Source organism: Silene latifolia, chromosome 8 (genome assembly GCF_048544455.1).
Source record: "Silene latifolia isolate original U9 population chromosome 8, ASM4854445v1, whole genome shotgun sequence".
Taxonomy (NCBI): Eukaryota; Viridiplantae; Streptophyta; class Magnoliopsida; order Caryophyllales; family Caryophyllaceae; genus Silene; species Silene latifolia.
This window is the reverse complement of record NC_133533.1, coordinates 14,181,954-14,204,086: the sequence shown is the minus strand read 5'-3', so window position 1 is coordinate 14,204,086 and position 22,133 is coordinate 14,181,954. Positions and strand designations below refer to the sequence as shown.

At 36.3% G+C, this 22,133-nt stretch overlaps 3 protein-coding genes across 4 annotated transcripts in view; all 3 read left to right on the top strand.

Moving 5' to 3' along the window:
- LOC141596437 (uncharacterized) overlaps positions 1-8,940 on the top strand; it is a 47,080-nt gene extending 38,140 nt beyond the window's left edge. The window contains exons 5-6 of the mRNA XM_074416594.1: positions 8,183-8,350; positions 8,434-8,940. Coding sequence (XP_074272695.1) covers positions 8,183-8,350; positions 8,434-8,706 — 441 coding nt within the window. The 3' untranslated portion in view covers positions 8,707-8,940. The remainder of the gene's footprint in view (positions 1-8,182; positions 8,351-8,433) is intronic.
- The window catches only part of LOC141596435 (F-box/FBD/LRR-repeat protein At5g56420-like), a 37,556-nt gene extending 25,841 nt beyond the window's left edge, over positions 1-11,715 (top strand). Inside the window, exons 1-2 of one of the 2 annotated variants that reach the window (XM_074416591.1) lie at positions 10,165-11,352; positions 11,472-11,715. In XM_074416591.1, coding sequence (XP_074272692.1) covers positions 10,420-11,352; positions 11,472-11,672 — 1,134 coding nt within the window. In that variant the 5' untranslated portion in view covers positions 10,165-10,419 and the 3' untranslated portion in view covers positions 11,673-11,715. Of the gene's footprint in view, positions 1-10,164; positions 11,353-11,471 lie in introns of those variants that run through there. The other variant, XM_074416592.1, reaches the window with a different exon arrangement.
- On the top strand, positions 5,931-7,016 carry LOC141597465 (F-box/FBD/LRR-repeat protein At5g56420-like). The gene is made up of 2 exons (XM_074417930.1): positions 5,931-6,502; positions 6,647-7,016. Exons 1-2 carry the CDS (start codon positions 6,321-6,323, stop codon positions 7,014-7,016), a joined length of 552 nt encoding a protein of 183 aa, XP_074274031.1. The 5' UTR covers positions 5,931-6,320.
- Positions 11,716-22,133: the final 10,418 nt, after the last annotated feature.

Here is a 22,133-nt window from a genome sequence, read left to right as displayed (position 1 = left end):
GACGAAGTAAAACTGTTCTAACAGCATCAATGATAGGCATACATGACAGAATGTGTAGAATTAAATCATCTGGCATCTCACTTAGCCTATCTCGGTCGACATTAATATTATCCTCTGACGAACATATACGATTTTGGATCCCTGATGTCATGGTTTTTAAGTGATAACCTGATAACAATTTCAATTTCAATCTCAATAAAAGAAATTTATAGTCAGTCATTCAGATATACAATTGGCCTTATGATCTGACACGGTTTTATATAATAATATATAGAACAATTTGTCATTAGGAAACACAATATTTCTTAGTTTGGGTATAGATAGGTATTAGGATTAATATTAAGATATCTACGTATAAAAGCCAGGTTTTTTAAAGGCTTCTGATTGGCCGATAAAATTCAGAAAAGTAGCTTTGTATGGGTCCCTCCATGTTTTACATCTCATTTAATTCGCAAAATCTTATTTCAGACGGACACTTTTCCCGTCTGAAATAAGACCAATAAAATGTTGTCGTTTTTTTAATAAAATGTAAGCAGCGAATCACAAAATGTTATCACTAGAGGTGTCACTTTTTACCCTGAAAATAGTGGGAAAAATAATGGTAACATGTTATCAGAAAAATACAAACATTTTACTATCAAATGATAACATGTTGTCCGTCTTATTTCAAACCAAAAGCAATGATCTGAAGCAAGACGCACTGCATTTAATTACCCTCACCCCTCTCTAATAAATTCCTACTCTTATTCTGATTATTCAATTGTCAATTCTTAATTACTCAAATTCAATAATTAGTGAGATAATAATTGTAAACCAATTATCACTCTCCAACCCATTTTAAATAATCTTCGTGACTTTAATTTCAACAAGTCACCTGTTACATAAAAAAAACAAATTAAAAAAAAATATAGTTTTATATTCAAAAGAAAATGATGTTTAAAAAATAGTACGGAGTATAGTTATAAATATAAATTTCTTAAAAAATAATATCTTAATAAAAAAAATATCAGTTATCTAAAAATATTATGTGTATAATATTTTTCTTTGTTTTTTATATCAATTTAAATGTATTAAAATCATGTTATATTCACTAGATACTTTTATTCAATTTAATTGATCATGAATTTAAAATTTATTTTATAAACATATACTTACATTTTGCTTTTATCTTTACGGCTGACAAAAAAAAAAAACTTATATTTTGCTTGAATATATTCTCATTGTTGTTTGTTTTGCGATGTCAATATCATACTCATTTAAGTGCTCTTATATACAATGATAAATTAATAACGCATGTTATTAATTACGACCCGTGCATTTTCTGCACGGGTTTAAAACTAGTTATTATGTAATCTCGACCCACATATTGTGAGCCCGTCTATTTTATTAGTAATATGGTTTCTATACAATTTTCCAAAACAATAAAAATTGTGTGAAGTGATAATGGAAATAAGTTTAATTGTATGGCGGGATATTTTTTTACCTATGGGATTCATTTTCAAAAATCGTGTGTCGGCACTCCTCAACAAAATGGACGTGCTAAGTGTCACGGTCCGCTACTTTTGCCGGACCGTGGCGCGCACCTTTGCCTTCTCTCAAGGCAAGATGCAAGCGACAAGGCTCTACGTACTAGTGAGGGATCGCCCACTAGCACGATACACGGGTCTCGGGGTGTGAGTCGGGATCCTAGTGTCGATCCCACAAACACGGCTTGTTAGTAAAGTGAAGGCTAAGAGTCGTTCACAACAAAGCAACAACAAGCAATACGAAGGCACAAGGTAGGAAGTAGATTTTCATTCACTAGTACTCCCTAAAGAGGGAAATTTGATATTTACATCCTGGTAGCAAGGAAACATTGATTTTACAAGTTTAGTTAGAATAGCGATATACCTATTTATGGAAACCTATTCTAAAACTACTAAGAAAATACTTACTACAAATGTACAAGGAAAATGAAATTACATAAGCATAAAATAAATCTAAGGGCTCAAGTGTGCGGATCGTCACACTCTCCCCCACCTAATCTGTTGCCGCCCTCGGCAACACAAAAAATCTTGAAACGGTGCTTGGTGAGACATCCTCGGTGAGCTACGACTGTCCATGCGGTGTTGGGGATTGGCTTGTACAACTCGGCTTGAATGTGCGCTTCGTCCCAAACAATGACTGGCCTCTTCGTCCCTTCAAGGATAGGCTGGAGTTCCTTGACATAGAAGCTGCCGAACATCATGTTCTCCAAGTCCACCACGTGCTCCTTGTCTCTCGGGAACGCCCACTTTGCCGCTGCTTGAAAAGTGCTCTCTCGGGCTTTCTCCAAGTACTGGCCCCAACGGACCTTCGTCTTGTCTCTCGTCACTTCAGCACCTGCATTCAAGGGAATGTGAGATCTCCAGGACGCCGAATCAGCATTTCGGCGCGGCCCCCTGATGGTACGAGGCCTTCTCTCTTGGGTCGACTGACCCGCAAACCAGGACGTCGATTCAGCACATCGACGCGGCCCCCTGATGGTACGAGGCCTTATCTCTTGGGTCGACTGACCCGCAAACCAGGACGTCGATTCAGCACATCGACGCGGCCCCCTGATGGTACGAGGCCTACTTCTTTGGGCATCTCGGCCCTCATTGTCTACTCCTCGGTGAGAGGGTAGACTCTTCTTTCGTCCCCCAGGCCACTTAGCATCGTAGTTAGCCTGGGTCTTGTTCGCCCTCGGCTCCACCGAACCTTTAGGGAATCTCCAAGGTCGCATCCCTTGTTTCGGCGTCGGTATCACCCTCATAGCCGAAATTCGATACTGCCCCTTGTCTTCGTCGCCGTCTACCGTATTCACTACGATAGACCCCATTAGTAGCATCGATCCGTCACTTGGTTTCAATACTACCAATGCTTTCTCGGAAGAAGCGCATCCCGAGTACTAACTTGAAGTCATCCAGTGGAACGGTGGTGAAGTCGAGCTCCCCTGCCCACTCACCCACTTGAACCGCGACCTTCTTAGCCACTCCTTGGACGCGTCTCATTTTCCCATTGACCGGCTTCAGGCAGCTGTTAGCATCCCGCATAACTAGCCCTAACCGATCCGCTTCCTCTTTCGTAACAAAGTTATGGGAGGCGCCCGAGTCGATCAAGGCTCGTGCTTGCTTCCCATTCACCATCAAGTCCACGTACATGAGCCCGTTGGATTTCTTGGCGGAGGAATCTTCGTATTTCCCCATCGCGCTGATCCGTTGGAGTGAGCCCATCCGTGGTTGGTCTTCACCATCACTCGAGTCTTCGTTACACTCTTGGTGATAGTCGGCCAACGCCCCATCAAGACGTTCTTGAGCCCCTTTCGGCATTTCCTTGAACATGGCATTGAACTCCGCTTTGCTCGGACAATCGGCCATCTTGTGAGGACCCTTGCACACAAAACACGCGAACGGTCTCTTCGTCGTGGAAGCAGTAGAGTTTCCCGCCTTAGAAGACGAGCTTGAGGGCGAGTTTGTAGTGCTCGCCGATTGGGCTTGACTTCCTTGCGAGCGGAACCGACTGTTCCCAACTGAAATGGCGCTGTTTTGTGGCCTTTGTCCATTGTACCCACTTTGTAATGCGCCCATATTCCCCGTTGGTGCCACAACTCTTGGTGTCTCTCGCTCTCCGTGAAAGTCGAGTAGGCGCTCCGCAGCCGAAATGGCCGAAGACAGAGTTTTGGGATTCTGCCTCATGACCTCTTGTTGTGCCCACCTCTTCAACCCGTCAATGAACTCGAATGTCCTATCCGTCTCGGACATTTCACTAATCTCGAGCATGCACGCTGAGAATTCCCTCACATATTCCCGGATTGATTTGGTGTGCTTGATTTCCTTCAACTTCTTCCGAGCAACAAACTCCGTGTTCTCGGGGTAGAAGTGATCCTTCAAGATCCTCTTGAAGTCGGCCCACGATGTCACCGTAATCGTGCCCGCATCGATTTCCTTGTACCTAGCCCTCCACCACATCTTGGCATCGTCGACTAGATACATGCTTGCCGTGACAACTTCCGCGTCTTCGTCGAGCCCACTTACTCGGAAGTATTGCTCCATATCGAAGATAAAGTTATCCACCGCTTTCGAATCCCTCGCCCCATCGTAGGCACGAGGTGGAGGGGCCTTCACCTTATGGTTCCCCACAGATTTCCCGTCATTGGCCACCGCTTTCACGAGCGTGGCACACGTGTTCTCTAACATCTCAACCTTCCGATGCAGATGATTGATCTCTTCCTCCCGATCCTCGGGGATCGCACCACTGATCGCTTGGATGCGGGTATCCATCCCGTCTACCTTCATCTCAAGGTCACAAACCGTCTTTTGCAACTCCTCGAGGCTCGCAGCCATCCGCATCACGATGTCCTCGAGTTTGGGAAGCTTGACGTCGATTGCGTCCTCTAAGGCATCCACTCGGTCCTCGATTGTTTCGCCCATTTTCTCGATCTCGATAAACAAATGCGGCTCGCAGACGCCCGTCCGAAGACCAGGCTCTGATACCAAATGTCACGGTCCGCTACTTTTGCCGGACCGTGGCGCGCACCTTTGCCTTCTCTCAAGGCAAGATGCAAGCGACAAGGCTCTACGTACTAGTGAGGGATCGCCCACTAGCACGATACACGGGTCTCGGGGTGTGAGTCGGGATCCTAGTGTCGATACCACAAACACGGCTTGTTAGTAAAGTGAAGGCTAAGAGTCGTTCACAACAAAGCAACAACAAGCAATACGAAGGCACAAGGTAGGAAGTAGATTTTCATTCACTAGTACTCCCTAAAGAGGGAAATTTGATATTTACATCCTGGTAGCAGGAAACATTGATTTTACAAGTTTAGTTCAGAATAGCGATATACCTATTTATGGAAACCTATTCTAAAACTACTAAGAAAATACTTACTACAAATGTACAAGGAAAATGAAATTACATAAGCATAAAATAAATCTAAGGGCTCAAGTGTGCGGATCGTCACACTAAGCGCAAACACTGTGAGCTCCATTCTCTGCTTGTGCAAGCAGAGAAGGACATGAGATTGAGTGGGAGTACAAGGAAAGATGTGCTTGCGATTAATGTGAAGGGGAAAAAGCAGTTTAAGAGGAATGCAGGTAAGAAGCCCGTTCAGGTGGAGGGCAAAGGTAAAGCAATTGCGAATTGCTCTACCAAGCCAAAATCCATAAAGGGTAATCCTCTTAAAGATACTTGTAATTATTGTAATAACAAGGGACATTGGAGACGTAATTGTACAAAGTACCTGGATGACATAAAAGCTGGCATTGTGAAGCCGACATTCTTAATTCTTAATGTTGCCCGGGCCCTTCGTTTTCAGGGCAATTTGCCAAAGTCCTATTGCGGTGAATGTATCCTTATAGTTGTCTGTCTAATTAATCGTACTCCGTCCCCTTTAATTGACAATAAGACCCCGCATGAATGCTTGATTGGTGTGAGCCCGTCCTACGACAATTTACGAGTCTTTGGTTGTCTTGCTTTTGCACATAATCAAGCCACTCGGGGTGATAAATTTGAAAAACGGGGTCGTAAGTATATTTTTGTTGGTTATCCACACGATAAGAAGGATTGGAAGTTATTTGATCTTGAGACGGAATCCTTTTTTTGTCTCGCGTGACGTTGTTTTTCACGAGTCAGTCTTTTCATTTGCCTCTAAATTCTTTTAATTTCCTTCCTCTTCATTTTTTATCCATTTTCATTAATGGCTTGAGTATTACTAGTTTAGACCCTGTGCACTACATGCACGGTATATAGAGTTTTCTATATTTATAAAATCTTATATAAAATAGGTTAGCTCATAATTTTTTCACATTTCTCATCAATTTTGTTTTGAGGAAAAAAAAATTGGAACTGGAAATTAATCAACAGAATTGAGTAATAAGCCGAAATATATTTAAAGAAAATCCCTCTTTCAATCAGGTACCGCATTTCTTTCTCAATTCAAGTAAATTGATTCATTTTGTTCATTCTAGCTTATGCTTTAATCACTGCATTCATGATTCTCTCCTCTGATTTTGTTCGAAACCAAGAATTACTGTTCATGCTTTACTCCCTTTGTTCCGGTCAATTGTTTACGTATTTCATTTTTGGGTGTCTTATTCAATTATTTAGGTTGCGGTATTTAGTGGGCTATGCTTTTCCCTTATAACATTACCAAATAGAGTCTCGTACAACCCATTTGCAATTTGTTTCATACTTGTTATTTATGTAAAAAGCAAACGTAAAGAATTCACTGGGACGGAGGGAGTGACAATTTGAGATGGGTTTTTCTCTTAAATTTGAGTTGGGTTTTTTGGTTCACAGTTGTTGGAATAAAACCAGAAAATATGGAATCAATGTCAAAGAAGAGAAGAAGTTGTGAAAGTAATGATGGTATGGAAGATAGGTTGAGTGGTTTGCCTGATGAAGTGATTGTGCATATACTTTCATTTATGCCTACTCTAGATGCTGTTCGAACAATGTTAATTCGGCAATTGCGAAACCTCTGGACTTTGGTTCCTGCTCTTAGGTTTGATTTCAATGAATACTGTGGTAGAATGGTTGATAAACCACCAAGCACTCATGTAGCTTTTTCGAGTTTCGCCTGCTTTGTCCGAAATGTGTTGTTGCTTTATAGAAGATCCACCATTGATACTTTTCACCTTTCTATCAGGAACTTGGGAAATATCTCGAAAGATGCAAAGATAATTGGTGATGTTAGAATGTGGCTGAGATATGCTATTGAAAAAGAAGTCAGAGTTCTCTATTTCCGTTATTCTGCTCCTTTTGATCCACCTCGTTGCATTTTCACTAGTCAATCTCTTGCTACACTTGCACTCCTTGGATGTACAATCGAGCACTATGTGCACCAATCTCAAATCCACCTGGGAATGTTAAGAAAATTATCGCTTATAGGTGTTAAGGGAAGTACTAAGAGTTACGATCAGTTGATTTCTGGATGTCCTTCTCTACAAGAATTGGTTGTATCTGCCAGTTCAGGGTTTGAAATCTTGAATATTAATGCTCCAAGTGTTAGTAATTAAGCTGCGCATTTGCGTGTTAAACAACCGTTGTTGTTGTACCCTTAATTGTCCCAGCCTGAAAATTCTGGATATTGGTGTATCTGAGAAATCACCGTGTTTTCAACTAAGCGTGACTGGTGTTATCTCTCTTCAAGAAGTGAATGTTCACAGTTTACCAACAAGATACTATTCTGGTGAAGTTCAGCCATTTTTCAAGCTACTTCAAAATGCTGAGGTTTTTACATTGTCATGTAAAGCTTTTAGGGTCCGTTTGGATTGAAGGAATTGGAGAGAAGGGGAGGGGAGGGAAAGGGAGAGATTTAATTTCCTCTGTTTGGATAAAAAATATGGGAGAAAGGAAAAATGGAAGGGGAGAGAAATGAGAGGACTTATTTTCCCTCCTATAAAACAAATTATAATCTTTCCAAGGGTGGCAAGATTTGGAAAGAAAACATTATTTGGACTCTAATTATACCACCACCATCCTTCAATCCTCCATCCATTCTTCATCTCCCTCCTTCCTCCCCTTCCATTTCCCTTCATAATTTTTGTTATCCACACCCACATTCCATTTGCCCTCCCCTTCTCTCCCCTCCCTTCACCTCCCCTCACTCCCCCTCCCCTCCCTTTCCCTCCTAAAATTGTATCCAAACGGACCCTTAAGGTACTATTTACTCGTTCGTTCAGGGTGTGTTTGGATTGAGAGAATTGGAGGGAAAAAGAGGGGAGGGAAATGAAGGGGTTCAATTTCCTTTGTTTGGTTACAATATATGGAAGGAGGGAAATGGAGGATTTAATTTCCCTCCTTTAGACCAAATTGGAAATAGTGTAGTTCAGATCAATTAAAAAAGACACTCTGTATTCGGGCCATAGACACCCGTTGTTGTTGTTGTTGTTGTTGTTGTTGTTGATCACTACTGTTGCATTATCACCTATTTGCCTAGTGTTTTGCACAAGTAGATTGAGTTGTGTACCATGCTTGTTTTTTTCAACTACCATTTGCTCTTAGCAAAGTCCTATACATACGAAGTGCTTAGAAATTCAATTAGGCGACTGTGCTCTGTTGCCTGTGACAAAAATTGTGCTTCCGCCAATGAGCTGCTTGTGGTGTTAGTTTATTCCAAAATCAATGTAAGAATTGCAGAGAATAAAGCAACACGATCAGCACTTGTTGTCTGCTTATTCAGGAATTGTCGAATTCTTCCACAGAGAAAATGGAGTTCTCACTAAATACATGGAGGCGGATAGTTTTGCACCTAGAGTGGAATGTTGAAAGATGTCTGGAAGTTATCGTTAAGTTGATGAAAAAGTCGGTCAACTTGAAAGAACTCATAATATATGCAGGAGAATCTTCGGTAAGTGACTTCTAGTGTAATTGGTTTCCCGACTCCAATTAAGAGACTTGTAACATTGAGCCTTCTTATCTAAACAATGGCAGGGTGACGACTGTGAGTTACTTTGCCCAGAGTTAACTGCTTGTGTGCTGCCACTACTTAAGACGGTCACCATTCATGGGAATCATGGCTACAAAAAATGGTGTGAAGCTCAGCTCCAAGTAATAGAGTTTTTGCTGAAAATTGGTGTCGTATTGGAGAAATTGGTAATTACCTTTGGGAAGAATAAATTAACAACGGTCGAGAAGTTTGATTTGGTCAAGCAAATATCAACTTTCAGGAGAGCCTCCTCAAATGCAACTGTGATCTTTGCTTGAAGAACTAAGAAAGGTCACTTAGGAATTAGGATAGCTTGGACAAGGAAAAATGAACTGTCGTAATGATGTCTGAAATTAGTGGCGGATCTTAGGCTTAGTAGGGCTACAGTGAATACCCGGCCATTTTGTTTTCTATATATATCTTGATGATGCTTGTATGCGCAGCAGATATTGCTTGCTTAAATGGTTGTAAAGCTATGCAACTTTTTGTATGTAAGAAGTTTCAAGTTCAAATCTCGTTCTAGTATGTTTTGCTGAAATTCCGCCACTGCCTGAAGGTACTGCATGCCTTGGGTATCCTGGGATTTGCATTTGGTAAAATTGGCATTGCGGTTAATGAGAAATGAAAATCAGCAAAAGCTGGTACTTTTGAAAACATGTAACGACCACAGCTCTGCACCCATTGCTGCAAATTTGAGCACTTAGTTTTACGAGTACTTGTATAGTTGTATACACAATTTTTTGGATGATTATTCCACTAATGGCAGATGGGTTCTTATATAACAAAGGAATATGAGTCACTATAGGGAGAACTACGGAACTGCCCTCTAGCTAAAATTTGGTGTGTATGACTATAGATTTGACAAAATTAACATGAACCAGAGAAACCAATCAAAAATATTTGAATTGATAACCAAAGGAACACCCGATATGAGTAACCTGAACTGTATCCGAAAACCCGACTCCATCCAAATGGAACCAATATTGGACTTAATTCGACAATACTCGAATCATAATATATCTGAACTGATAAAAACTAAATCATAATATTTTAATTGTTTTTCATTAATTTTTTATTTATTACGTAATATTATTATGAATAATTACATTCAAATACTTCGTAGAAGAGAGAAGTTACATTTAAGTTAATTTTTTGACCCTCATCTCAAGAAAATTATGACAGTAAAGTTATCGATCCGGTTTGAACCATACCCGACTATAACTAGAAAAACCTGATTAAAGTTACTAACCGAAATAAACCCGATCAAAATTGAAATTGAACTGAAACAGAAACTAAGGTTAACCCGAGTTAAATCGCTCAAATTGGTTCGGTGTATAACCTGATCTGAAAACCCAAAGTTGTTGTGTTGTTGAGTTCTAGTGCCAAGGTGAAACCCTAAACGTTGGTCTGCATTCGGGGCTCAAAATTCAGAAATTTAGCAACTTTGTCCATCGTAATTCATAATTGCTCTTCTCAATCAATCGGTGTTGGAGTATAAATCCACTTGTGAGTCCCACATCGGTGAAAAAAGAGAGAGATTATCTATCTTATAAGGCCTAGGGGTGTTTCTCCCATTGCCAATTGGTTTTGGGAGATAAGAGCATTCTTGGGCTTGTGATCTCGTGTTTATTAATCGGGTATTCGTTGCATTAATCCTCAATTCATGATTCTCTATTTCTCTTGTTTTTATTTTGTTTTTAACCAAGTATTATAGTTCAACATTGACTCCGTTTGTACCGGTTAATTATTTACGTATTTCATTTATGGGTGTTTAGTCAATCGCTATCTTCGTCCAAATCATTTGTTTACCTTTGAATTAAAATACCCCTCTCAAACCATGTGCAATTTGTTTCGTATTTAGTCTTTGTGCAAAAAGCAAACGTAAAGAATTCATTGTGACATGGGGAGTAACAATTTGAGATGGGTTCTCATGGAAATTTGAGTTAAGTTTAAAATTTACAGTTGTTTTTAGGAAAAAAAACTTGAGAAGCATGGAATCAATGTCAAAGAAGAGCAGAAGTTGTGAAAGTAATGATGGTATCGAGGACCGGTTGAGTGGGTTGCCTGATGAAGTGATTGTGCATATACTTTCATTAATGCCTACTCTAGATGCTGTTCGAACAATGTTACTTCGGCGATTCCGAAATCTCTGGACTTTGGTTCCTGCTCTTAGTTTTGAATATTATGGATACTATAGTAGACTGGCTGATAAACCACCCAGCACTCATGTGTCTTCTTCGAGTTTCGCCTGGTTTGGCCGATATGCGATGTTGCTTAATAGAAGGTCCACCATTGATACTTTTCGCCTTTGCATTGGCAACTTGGATAAAAAGTCGACAGATGCAATAATTGGTGATGTTCGAATGTGGCTGAGATATGCTATTGAAAGAGAAGTTAAAGATCTCTATTTCCGTTATGAAGCTCCTAATTTCGATCTACCTGGTTGTGTTTTCACAAGTCAATATCTTGTTACGCTAACACTCGCTCGCTGTATGCTCAAGCATTATGAGCATCAATCTCAACTTGAAATGATAAATTTAAGAAAATTATCGCTTCTACATGTTTATGGAAGTACCAAGGCTTTCGATCAGTTGATATCTGGATGCCCTTGTCTACAAGAATTATTTATAATTACCACTTTCGGTCAAAGGTTGTCGAGTTTGAATATTAATTCTCCGAGTGTTCGTAAGCTGTACCTTCACATGTACAACACAAGTTGTACTCTTAATTGTCCCAGCCTGAAAAATCTGGATATCTCAATATGGGGAATATTACCTATTCAGCTGAACATGATTGGTGTCATATCTCTTCAAGAAGTGATTTTCAAGGATTTACCATGGTATTGCGATTCTGGTGAAATTAATGCATATTTTAGCCTAAGTCAAAATGCTGAGCTTATTTCATTGTCATCGGTAGCTTTTAAGGTATGATTTACGTATTTGTTCGAAAGTTACTGAACTTCTATGCATTTGATTAATCTGTTTCTTGAATTTATTCAGCAAATATCTATATGTTGATGGATATTTGTTGTCTTCTTATTCAGAAAATATGTTCCATAAAGAAAATGGAACTCCCACAAAATAGATGGAAGCGTATAGTTTTGCACCCACAGTGGAACCGTGAAAGATGCCTCGAAGTTATCTGTATGTTGATCAAAAGTTCGATCAACTTGGAAGAGCTCGTAATATACGCAGGAGAATTGTGGGTAAGTGAGTTTAGTATGATTGGTATTCTCCTACTTTGATTAATAGACTTGTAACATTGAGCCTTGGCATCTAATGTATGGCAGGGTAAACGTGAGTTAGTTGGGCCAATGTTATATACTTGTGTGCTGCCACCACTTAAGACGGTCACCATTCACGGGAATCATGGCTATGAGAAATGGTGCAAAGGTCAGTTCCAAGTAATAGAATTTTTGCTGAGAAACGCTGTCGTACTGGATAAAATGGTAATTACTCTTGGGAAGAGTGAGCTAACAACCGCCGAGGAGCTCGATTTGATTAAGCAAGTATCATCATTCGGAAGAGCCTCCGCAGATGCAACTGTAATCTTTGCTTGAAGAATATAGATTTGCTTAGTATGAATTAGGATAGCGGGGCCCGATGGAAAAATGAACTCTCCATTTTGATTTTCATATATATATTTATATATATATATATATATATATATGACAATATGGTGGTATAAGGCTAATAGCCAAGAATTTATGTGATAATATCATAAAAGAAGAATTTGATGAATTCCAAATATGGAAACAAAAAGAACTTAATATAAGTTCTCCATCTTTCAGAAAAATTATGGAAGATTCTCTTGATGAAAAAGAGAAAATGGTGAAATCACCAGAGGAAAGGGAGATAATTATACTCCAAAATTCTGACAAAAAATGGGAAGATAATCCCTGGTTATTATATAACCGTTATTTAACAAATAATCAGTATCCTATGGAGACTTATAAAAGTCAAAGTTTTTATGAAGGAATCCTCACTGAAAATGAATGCAATTTTAAGCATTTTGAGGATCCAGGAAATCTCTGGAAATTTTCAAAAATTAATATCAAAAGGATAATATCCATTGAAGAATGGGGAATAACTCCATCTACTTCCAAAACTTTGATAAACAAAAATAATATCAAAATTGAGTACAATTACTGGGATTATATCCAGGCTTTTGACAAAGTTTTCTTATATGAAAACCCTACAAAATGGCTAATAAAAATTTACCCTGAAGTTTTTGATCAAAATCTACCAACTTGGTTAATTAAATGGTGGCAATTTTATGGAACTAATGAAAATATCCTGCCACAAATGTTTAAAGATCTTTATGATGAATGGAAAGAATTACTTCCAAAAACTAGTCAGGATGATATCCCTGGCATTATTCAAATGAATTTCTTTATTGAATTTTCTATTCCCTGGATTTGGAAGTTCATCCCCAAAACGGGTTAGACTGAACACAAATTATTTTGTTTAAAAAGAGAATCATATTCTCGTTTTTGGGATGCAATGTTAAGACAAGATAAAGACACCATGAGTTAAAGTGTATATACACAATAAATTTAATTCAAGACAAGATAGATAGTCTAATTATCTTTAATGCTGAAGAATCTGGAGAATTGGAAGAACGCCAACCATCTGGAGAATTATTTCAAATAGAAGACAAAACTAAAGCTGAAATTATTAGCCATTATTCCAAATTGGCAAAACAGGCTTTAGCTCAAAAACAAATACATGAGGATAATAAATCCCAGACAAGTGATATATCAATGACAACGTCTACAACATCCAATAGCAAGAACAAATTTGACATTCTTCAAGATGCTCAAGAAATGGAAGCAGAGACAGAAGTCCAATTATCAATAGAAAAAGAAATAATCAATAAGCATTCAAAAGCCAAATCAAAAGATGCCAAATCAAAAGACAAAGAAAAGATAGTGGAATAATATGTCACTCAGAAGACGCATGCAATAATAATGGATCATTATCAATAGTTCTAGCACTAATAAAGTGAATAGTTCTAGCACTGATAAAGTGTGGATATAATTCAAAGCTTTTATAAAGCTTACCGTATAATTACTGTTTGTGAATATTTTTACTTTAATGTTTTGCCTATAAAAAGAGGCATAGGTTTTAGTTGAAGGTAGGCTTCTCCTACCCCTCTCTCTAAGCTTTCTTTCTCCCCCTTGTAAATCTTCTTTCTTAATTAATAAAATATCGTCAACCGTTCGTCTTCTATTCTGAGCACAATCTAAGTTTGTAAGTTTTCTTGTTTTTAATTTTGTTTTTAATTTATATATTTTTACTCTAAGGATGAGCCTAATAGGCTAAATCCTTTGTTGAATTATGACAACACTTGATTAAGTTATATATGTAACCATGGATGTGACATTATCTTAAGATAGTTTTATTACCTATCAACATAAAATAAGAAGGTTTAGTGAGGGTACACATTTTGTTAAATCTGAATTGATAACTGTGAAAGGAGAGGCACCGTTTTGCCGTTATGCCGTGGTTAGGCGCTAGGCGTTTTTTTTTGTCATCTCCGAGTTGTTACCAGTTCAGATTAAACACTTTCGTGGTAATATCCCAATCACTTATAATGAGCACTTGGGTGTGCGTCCTCGTTCTTATACTATGTTGGTACCAGTCAAAGATCCTCCTAATTTGGTATCAGAGCCATGGAAGTATATATAATTTATGATAGTTAAGTCATAATTCAACTTTCTTATCTTATGAGTTTACAAGTTTTTAATACGAATAAGTCTACTGTAAAGAACAGTATGACTGAAGAGGTTGAATATCCTCAGAATTTAGATTTGCTAAATAAATGGACTATTCCAGAAGTTAGCAAAAGAACTATTTATAATTATGGATTTTTTGAATATATTGGGTTAAAATACAGAGTTAAAACCACAGAGGAATCTATTTCTCTGAATAATGAAGAAATGTATCTCCAACTTTTAAATAATAATGACCTAAAACCGCTTAGAAAATCTAAACATCAATTTATTCATATTGGTTTAGTTCAAGTGGCTTTTAAACCTTTAACTCTGGAAGGATTACCAGAAAGTTTTATTGCAGCCTTAAGAGATGGCAGAAATTTGAATTGGCAAAAGTCAATTATTGGAGTTGTTAAATCTAGTTTGGCTCATGGTCCAGTCTATTTTGACGTTTATCCAAATTTACAATTATCCTTAACAGATACTAATATATTAGATGCTTTAACTTTGAATGTTAAAACTCATGGTTACAATTATGCTAAAGGATCTGAATTAATTTGTATTTGTTACAGGATTTATTATAAACCTTTATATACGTTAAATCCTCACTGTAGATTAACTGATAAAGCTATAAATGAAACTATTATTATTGAAACCAATTGTAACAGATCTAATATCACTACTAGAAAGGCTATTAAATGGGAAGAAATATCTTTTCCTGGAAAATGGACAATTACTCAGGCTATGCCTCCTCAACCGATTATGAAGACTAATTTACTTGATGTACAGCAAACTCTTGAAGGAGCTGTTACTTTAAATTTTGGTAACAATCATATTCGACCAAGAAGTAGTACTTCAAGAATGACTAGATCTTTTTCTAATAGGACTTTTATTTCAGCCCTTGATCAAGATTTAGATATGCCTAGTACATCTAGGTGTTCAACTTCTCAATTAAGAGATGATGAAGATCTTATTGAAACAAATGAAGATGTTTTAAGAATGCATTCTGATAAAATTATAAGACGACATCCTAAAAAGGAAGCAGACACATTGTCTCAAATGAGTTATACTGATGATTAATACAACCTTACTAGATTTTTCTTCTGGTTCAACAACCAGAAAATTAATTAGTAATGAATTTCAATCTCCTATTTGGGAAAAATTTAGAACTTGGTTTTTTCATAATTTTGATGAAGAACAGCAAGATATCTTACAAGATGAGTTTTATGAATACTGCAGGTCAGTAAATGAAATTATTTATTTTGTCCCTTGGTATTGTTCAACTTATTTATATAATCATTTGACTATCCTTGAAAGAAATTTTGAACTTCTCAATGGGAATGAAGTTAAGGGGGTCTATCCTCCCCTTAAAAAGTTTAAATTAGATGGGTGTTCTTACATGCCCCTTTCAAAAATTTATGAAAATGGAACTATTACAACAACTACTAATCATTTAAATTCTTTAATTGAGCAGAATAATTATGCTAATATATCTTTAAAAATTTTTGGTGAACATATTACAAATTTACATCATAAAACTAATAAAGTCATTAATCTTCTTAATCAAGTTATCCAGAATACCAAAGCTGAAGATCATTCTTCTTCTTCTTCACAAGAGCTGGTTCCTATTATCAAAAGTCCTCCTGAAATAAAAAATTTTAAATTTCAATCTGATATTAAAAATGAACAGCTAATAAGTAAGTTAGCTGAAAAGATTTCACAATTAAGTTTAAATACTTTAAATGAAGAATTATATCCAGATTTCAAAAATAATTTGAATATTGTCACAAGAAATAAATGGGGTCAAAAACCTTTTAATACTTTGTATTATAATAAACGACTTTCACCTGTAGATATTATGCAGGAAGAAAACGCTGAAATAATCGGTAACAGTTATCGGGGAACTGATATTTACGAATGGAATATAGATTATTTTGCTGAAAAACAAATTCATAACCATTGTCATAGAATGCTTATGTATTCTCAATGTTGTAAAAATGCAAATAATAGTGATTCTAATGTTGCTAAAATGATAATATCAAGATTTACAAGTCAACTTAAAGGATGGTGGGATAATTACCTCACTGACGATCAAAAATTAGCTATTCTTACAACCACAGAAATTAAAAATGAAACGGTCATAGAAACTACGGTTTACACTTTACTGGTCAATACACTTGAACATTTTACTGGTCAATATGGGAATAATTATGATTCAACAAGAACTCTTTTACAAAATTTTAGATGTAAAACTTTAACTGATTTTAGGTGGTACAAAGACACCTTTCTTAGCAGAGTTATGCTTTTACCTGAATGTAATAACTCTCATTGGAAAGCCAAATTTATTGATGGTTTACCACATTTATTTGCAGAAAGAATCAGAAAGATTCTTCGAGGATATAATCCTTCTATTTATTATGAACAATATAATTATGGTCACCTTATTAAAGCTTGTACGGCAGAAGGTATAAACCTTTGTAATGAGATTAAATTAAACCAACAACTCAAGCACCAAAATATTATTGAAAGAAACCAATTAGGTGAATTTTGTGAACAATTTGGTATGGATATGCCTTCTACTTCTCGTAGAAAACAACACAAAGGTAATGATAAAACTTATTATCCTAGATATAAAAAGAAAAGGTATTCTAAAGAAAAATTAGAAGAAAAAACTCATCGAAAAAATCAGAGAAAATTTCATAAAAAACATTACAGAAAAAGAGATTATGTACCTCCAAAGGAAATAAGATGTTACAAATGTAATAAAAAGGGTCATATGGCAAACAATTGCTGGACTAAAAAACAAATCAATAATTTGGATATAAATGATGACCTTAAAGATAAGATTTCAAAATTATTACTTAATGAACAAGATCTACAAAGTGGAACTGAAACTTTGTCAGATGATTCTAGTAATTCTAGTAATAATTTAAAAATTCTTAAAGATGATTCTTTTTATACAGATAGTAGTTCTGCAACTACCAGTTCGGAATGTGAACCATGTGGACAGGGAAAAATTTGTATTAATCCCAAAAAAGATGAATTCTTTAATCTTTTATCCAATTTTCAAGATGCAAAAATTCAAGTTCTCACCAATAATAATTGGTTGGATATGTTAAAAGCTATCCCAAATGCAGAATTAAGATCTCAAATTATTAAAAATATACCTAGCACTTCTCATAATAATTTTGAAAATGACAAGAATAAGAATATTACAGAGGAAAAACCTTATTCCTTAAATGAAGTTTATAAACGTCTCCAAAATAAAAATACAACTTCTAGTCCTTCTTCTTTACAAGATATTTTGAAAGAGATGGATAATTTAAAATCTGAAATTAAACATCTTAAAACTGAAGAACAAAGAAATGATATAAGAATTTCTAATCTTGAAAAACTTTTTATTTTTCAACATAATTTGATAAATAATGATCAGGAATCTAAAGGTAAAAAGGTTGATAACCATGATATTCCTATCCCTGACTTTATCCCTAACTTAGATGGTAAAGATCAAGCTATGCAACTTGTTGATACACCCCCAGAAATAGAGAGAAATAAAAAATTTCTCCAAACCATAAATATGGTTGCTGGCCAAAAATGGTATGTTAAGATCTTACTCAGGATTAATAATCAATTTTCTAAAGAATTTATTGCTTTAATTGACACTGGAGCAGACTTAAATGTTATACAAGAAGGAGAAATTGACTCTAGATATTTTGTTAAAACTACTCATAGTTTATCCCAGGCAGGAGGAGATAAATTAGATATTGAATTTAAACTACCAAAAGCTGATATATGTGTTAATAACACTTGCATTCCTTTAAGCTTTCTTTTAGTCAAAAATAAACTCTCAGTTCCTATTATTCTTGGAACACCTTTTATAACAAAAATTTATCCTTTTACTGCAGATAATAAGAATTTAACTGCCAATTATCAAGGAAAAACTATTACTTTTAATTTCATCATGAAACCTTTTATGAAGGCTATAAATGAAATTTATAGTAAAATTTCTTTAAAAGAGAATCAATTAAGTTTTTTAAAACATGAAGTTAATATTTTGACTATAGATCAAAAGCTTAATAATCCTAAATTAAAACAAAAAATTATCGATATTGAAAACCAATTTTCTCTATCTATTTGCAATGATCATCCTAATGCTTTTTGGAATAGAAAGAAGCATATAGTAAATCTTCCTTATGAAGAAGATTTTAGGGAAGAAAATGTTCCTACCAAGGCTAGACCTTGTCAAATGAATTCCGAATATTTGGAATTTTGCAAAAAAGAAATAAGTTCTCTTATAGAGAAAAAACTTATTGGACCATCCAAATCACCATGGTCATGTACAGCTTTTTATGTTAATAAAAATGCTGAAAAGGAACGAGGAGTTCCTAGATTGGTTATTAATTATAAACCTTTAAATAAAGTGTTAAAATGGATTAGATATCCAATACCTAATAAAAAAGATTTATTAGATCGTTTGTATAAAGCTCTCATATTTTCTAAATTTGATTTAAAATCTGGTTATTAGCAGATTCAAATTGACCCAGCAGACAGATATAAAACTGCTTTTAATGTTCCTTTTGGACAATATGAATGGCATGTTATGCCTTTTGGATTAAAAAATGCTCCATCGGAATTCCAAAAAATTATGAATGATATTTTTAACAATTATAGTCATTTTATCATAGTTTATATTGATGACATTCTCGTCTTCTCTATGAATATAGAAGAAAATTTTAAGCATTTAGATATTTTCAAAAAAATTGTCATATCTAATGGTTTAGTAATTTCTAAAACTAAAATGTCTTTATTTCAGACTAAAATAAGATTTTTGGGTCATAATATTGAGAAAGGCCAAATTATTCCAATCAATAGAAGTATTGAATTTGGGTCTAAATTCCCAGATGAAATCACTGATAAAACTCAACTTCAAAGATTTTTAGGAAGTCTGAATTATATTTCACCATATTATGATGATTTGGCAAAAGATACAGCTATTTTATATGACAGGTTGAAGAAGAATCCTTGTGCTTGGTCTAATGATCACACTAAAGCTGTCAGGAAAATTAAGAGTAAAGTTATATCTTTACCATGCCTTAGTTTGGCAAATCCTCATTGGGAAAAAATAGTGGAAACTGATGCTTCAGACATTGGTTATGGAGGGATTCTTAAACAAATTAATCCCAATAATAAACAAGAATTTTTAGTCCGATTCTATTCAGGAAAATGGAATTCTGCACAATCTCATTATGCAACTGTTGCTAAAGAAGTTTTAGCCATAGTCAGATGTGTTTTAAAATTTCAAAATGATTTATATAACCAAAAATTTACAATTAGAACTGATTGTAATTCTGCGAAATTTATGTTTCAAAAAGATTTTAAACATGATGTTTCCAAACAAATGTTTGCAAGGTGGCAAGCTCATTTAGCCCTTTTTGATTTTGAGATACATTATAAAAAAGGATCTGATAATCACCTCCCTGATTTTTTAACAAGGGAGTATTTAACTCTATAAGAGTTTGTTATTTGTTTTAGGAATGGATTTTGGTCGAGGCCGTGGCCGTGGCCGCTTTTCTTATCCTTCTAATAGAGGGAGAGGAAGACAATCATCCGAAATTATCAGATATGGGAATAACCCAGGACAATCATCCGAAATTATCAGATATGGGAATAACCCAGGACCAGGTTCATCATCTGGTTATATAAGACCAAGTAATACTTTGGCACAATATGGTGGTATAAGGCTAATAGTCAAGAATTTATGTGATAATATCACAAAAGAAGAATTCCTCCAATATATATATATATATATGACTAGTAGATACATTTGGATTACTATTGGATACATGTGTATCCACTACTATTACCAAATGTATCTAATAGTACTAGCAAATGTATCCACTACACCAACCACCACCACTGCCCCACCACCGCCGCAGCCACCGCCAGCCCACCACGCCACCATCACAGCCACCACACCTACACCTAGACTACCTATAAATGTATCCACCAAACCAATCCCACCATGCCACCATCACTGCCGCCACCACCCCTACCATTGACGCCGCCACCACCAGGACCACCGTCGAGCACCCGTGACTACCACCAAACCCACCACGTCAAAACTTATCACCATAGACAACACCTCTCCCCACCGCCGCTCAACAACCACAAACCTTTTCGCACTGACACGTTACACCATCAATGCTAACCAACGCCACAATCGACACTCAACATAGGCGCGACCACCGCAGAACACCACCATAACCACCAGTGAAAATCACGAAACTGCCATATAAAACGCCATATCTTGCGCGCACTCTTGTCGTTCAAGTTACACGCCCTCGTCTCATAACGTCGTCGTTGAGAAAAAAATTCCAGATTTAAACTCCAGATCGGAGAATGAGTGATTTGGGGTTGATTGGGTAAGAGAAAAAATCTCCGTCGTCAACCCGAATTCTTTTGCACCAGAAACATTCTTTTGGTATTCCATTTAAGTTGATTTCGTGCGAGAGGTAGAGAGATAGAAGGTAAAGTTGGGGCCGGTGCCGGTGATGATGACGGATCTCTGTACTCCGGCGGTGTCACCGGTGACGTGGGTCCACCGGCAGCAAGAGTGGTGTTGATGGGAGATATTATAGGAGATCGATGTAAAGGGTAGGCATGACTTATGGGTTTGTTTTTCAAATGTAATCAGAGCCACTCATTTAGTCTATCTGGTGGTTTTTATTGAGTTCGTACAGTTCGCACCATAAAATAGTTAAACGATATATATATATATATATATATATATATATATATATATATATATATATATATATATATATATATATATATATATATATATATATCAACTAGTGGTCTTCATGGATATCCGGTTTTCTAGTTTCACTATTCCTGATCTTGGGTTACGGGCAAAATCGCCAATTTTATGCATTTTAATATTTGTTTGTATATCAATGCAGGTAAAGGATATGTCAGAGAAGATTTAGAATGCAGCCATTACATGAAAAACTTTGATGTTGGACATGTGCCATTGCGGTTACCTAGAGCAAAGCAACTGTTGGTTACTATCAATAAGAACTTCTCCACATTAGCTTTCTGTAGGCGATATTTAGATCGTATTGGGGAGACTAAATATTTGATGGCACTGAAGAATTTGTGTGATGCTGGCATTGTTCAGGTATTAAGATTTGATGTCCTCCTAACTTTCTGATAGTAGTATACTTGCTTTCTTTGTCAAGAATGCATACATCATTTGGTGGCACATCATAATTGCCATCGATGGTACCGCCAAATTCCACAAAAATTATTTATCATCTTTGCATTTTAATTTGAATATTGATGTTTGTCATACGAGATCCACTTTGGCAAGTAAAAGAGAAAAAGGGTCCGATCAATAACGCGTATGAGAAATTGCTTCCGCCCCGACATACCGGTACATGGAAAGCAATGGAGGGTCTTTATGATTACGGCAAGGTTCGAGCTATTGAGTCGCAATTTCTCAACGAAGAAACGGCAAGACCTTTTGGAAGTGGCGCGTGTTCCCCTTCAGTAAACCAGGTTGAATGCCATCCAATGTGGCGGCAGGAGAAGCCTGCACAAATTTTGTCAATCAAAAGGCATTCATTTATCGGAAGAAAAAGCGCCCGCCATCGATATTTATCCTGCAGAGATACGTCACTCTTTGAAGATTTTTGTCAATCAATAGGCATTCCTTTTCACTTTCGAGAGCCAATTAGCTCAAACGGGAGAGCATTGTGCAGTGCACAAGATGTGGGTTCAATTCCCACATTGGCTAGCAAATACCGGTGTTTCTTTTACATTCTTTTACATTGTAATTGCCATGGACTGGTAGTTTCTATGCATAAGCCTAAAATGCCTTGAAAAGGCCGATAAATATATTAAATCTCCTTCACAGACATTTTCCTTGTTTCATGCACATAGAACCTTATTTCATGCACATATAATCAAAATTAATGTCCTTACCCA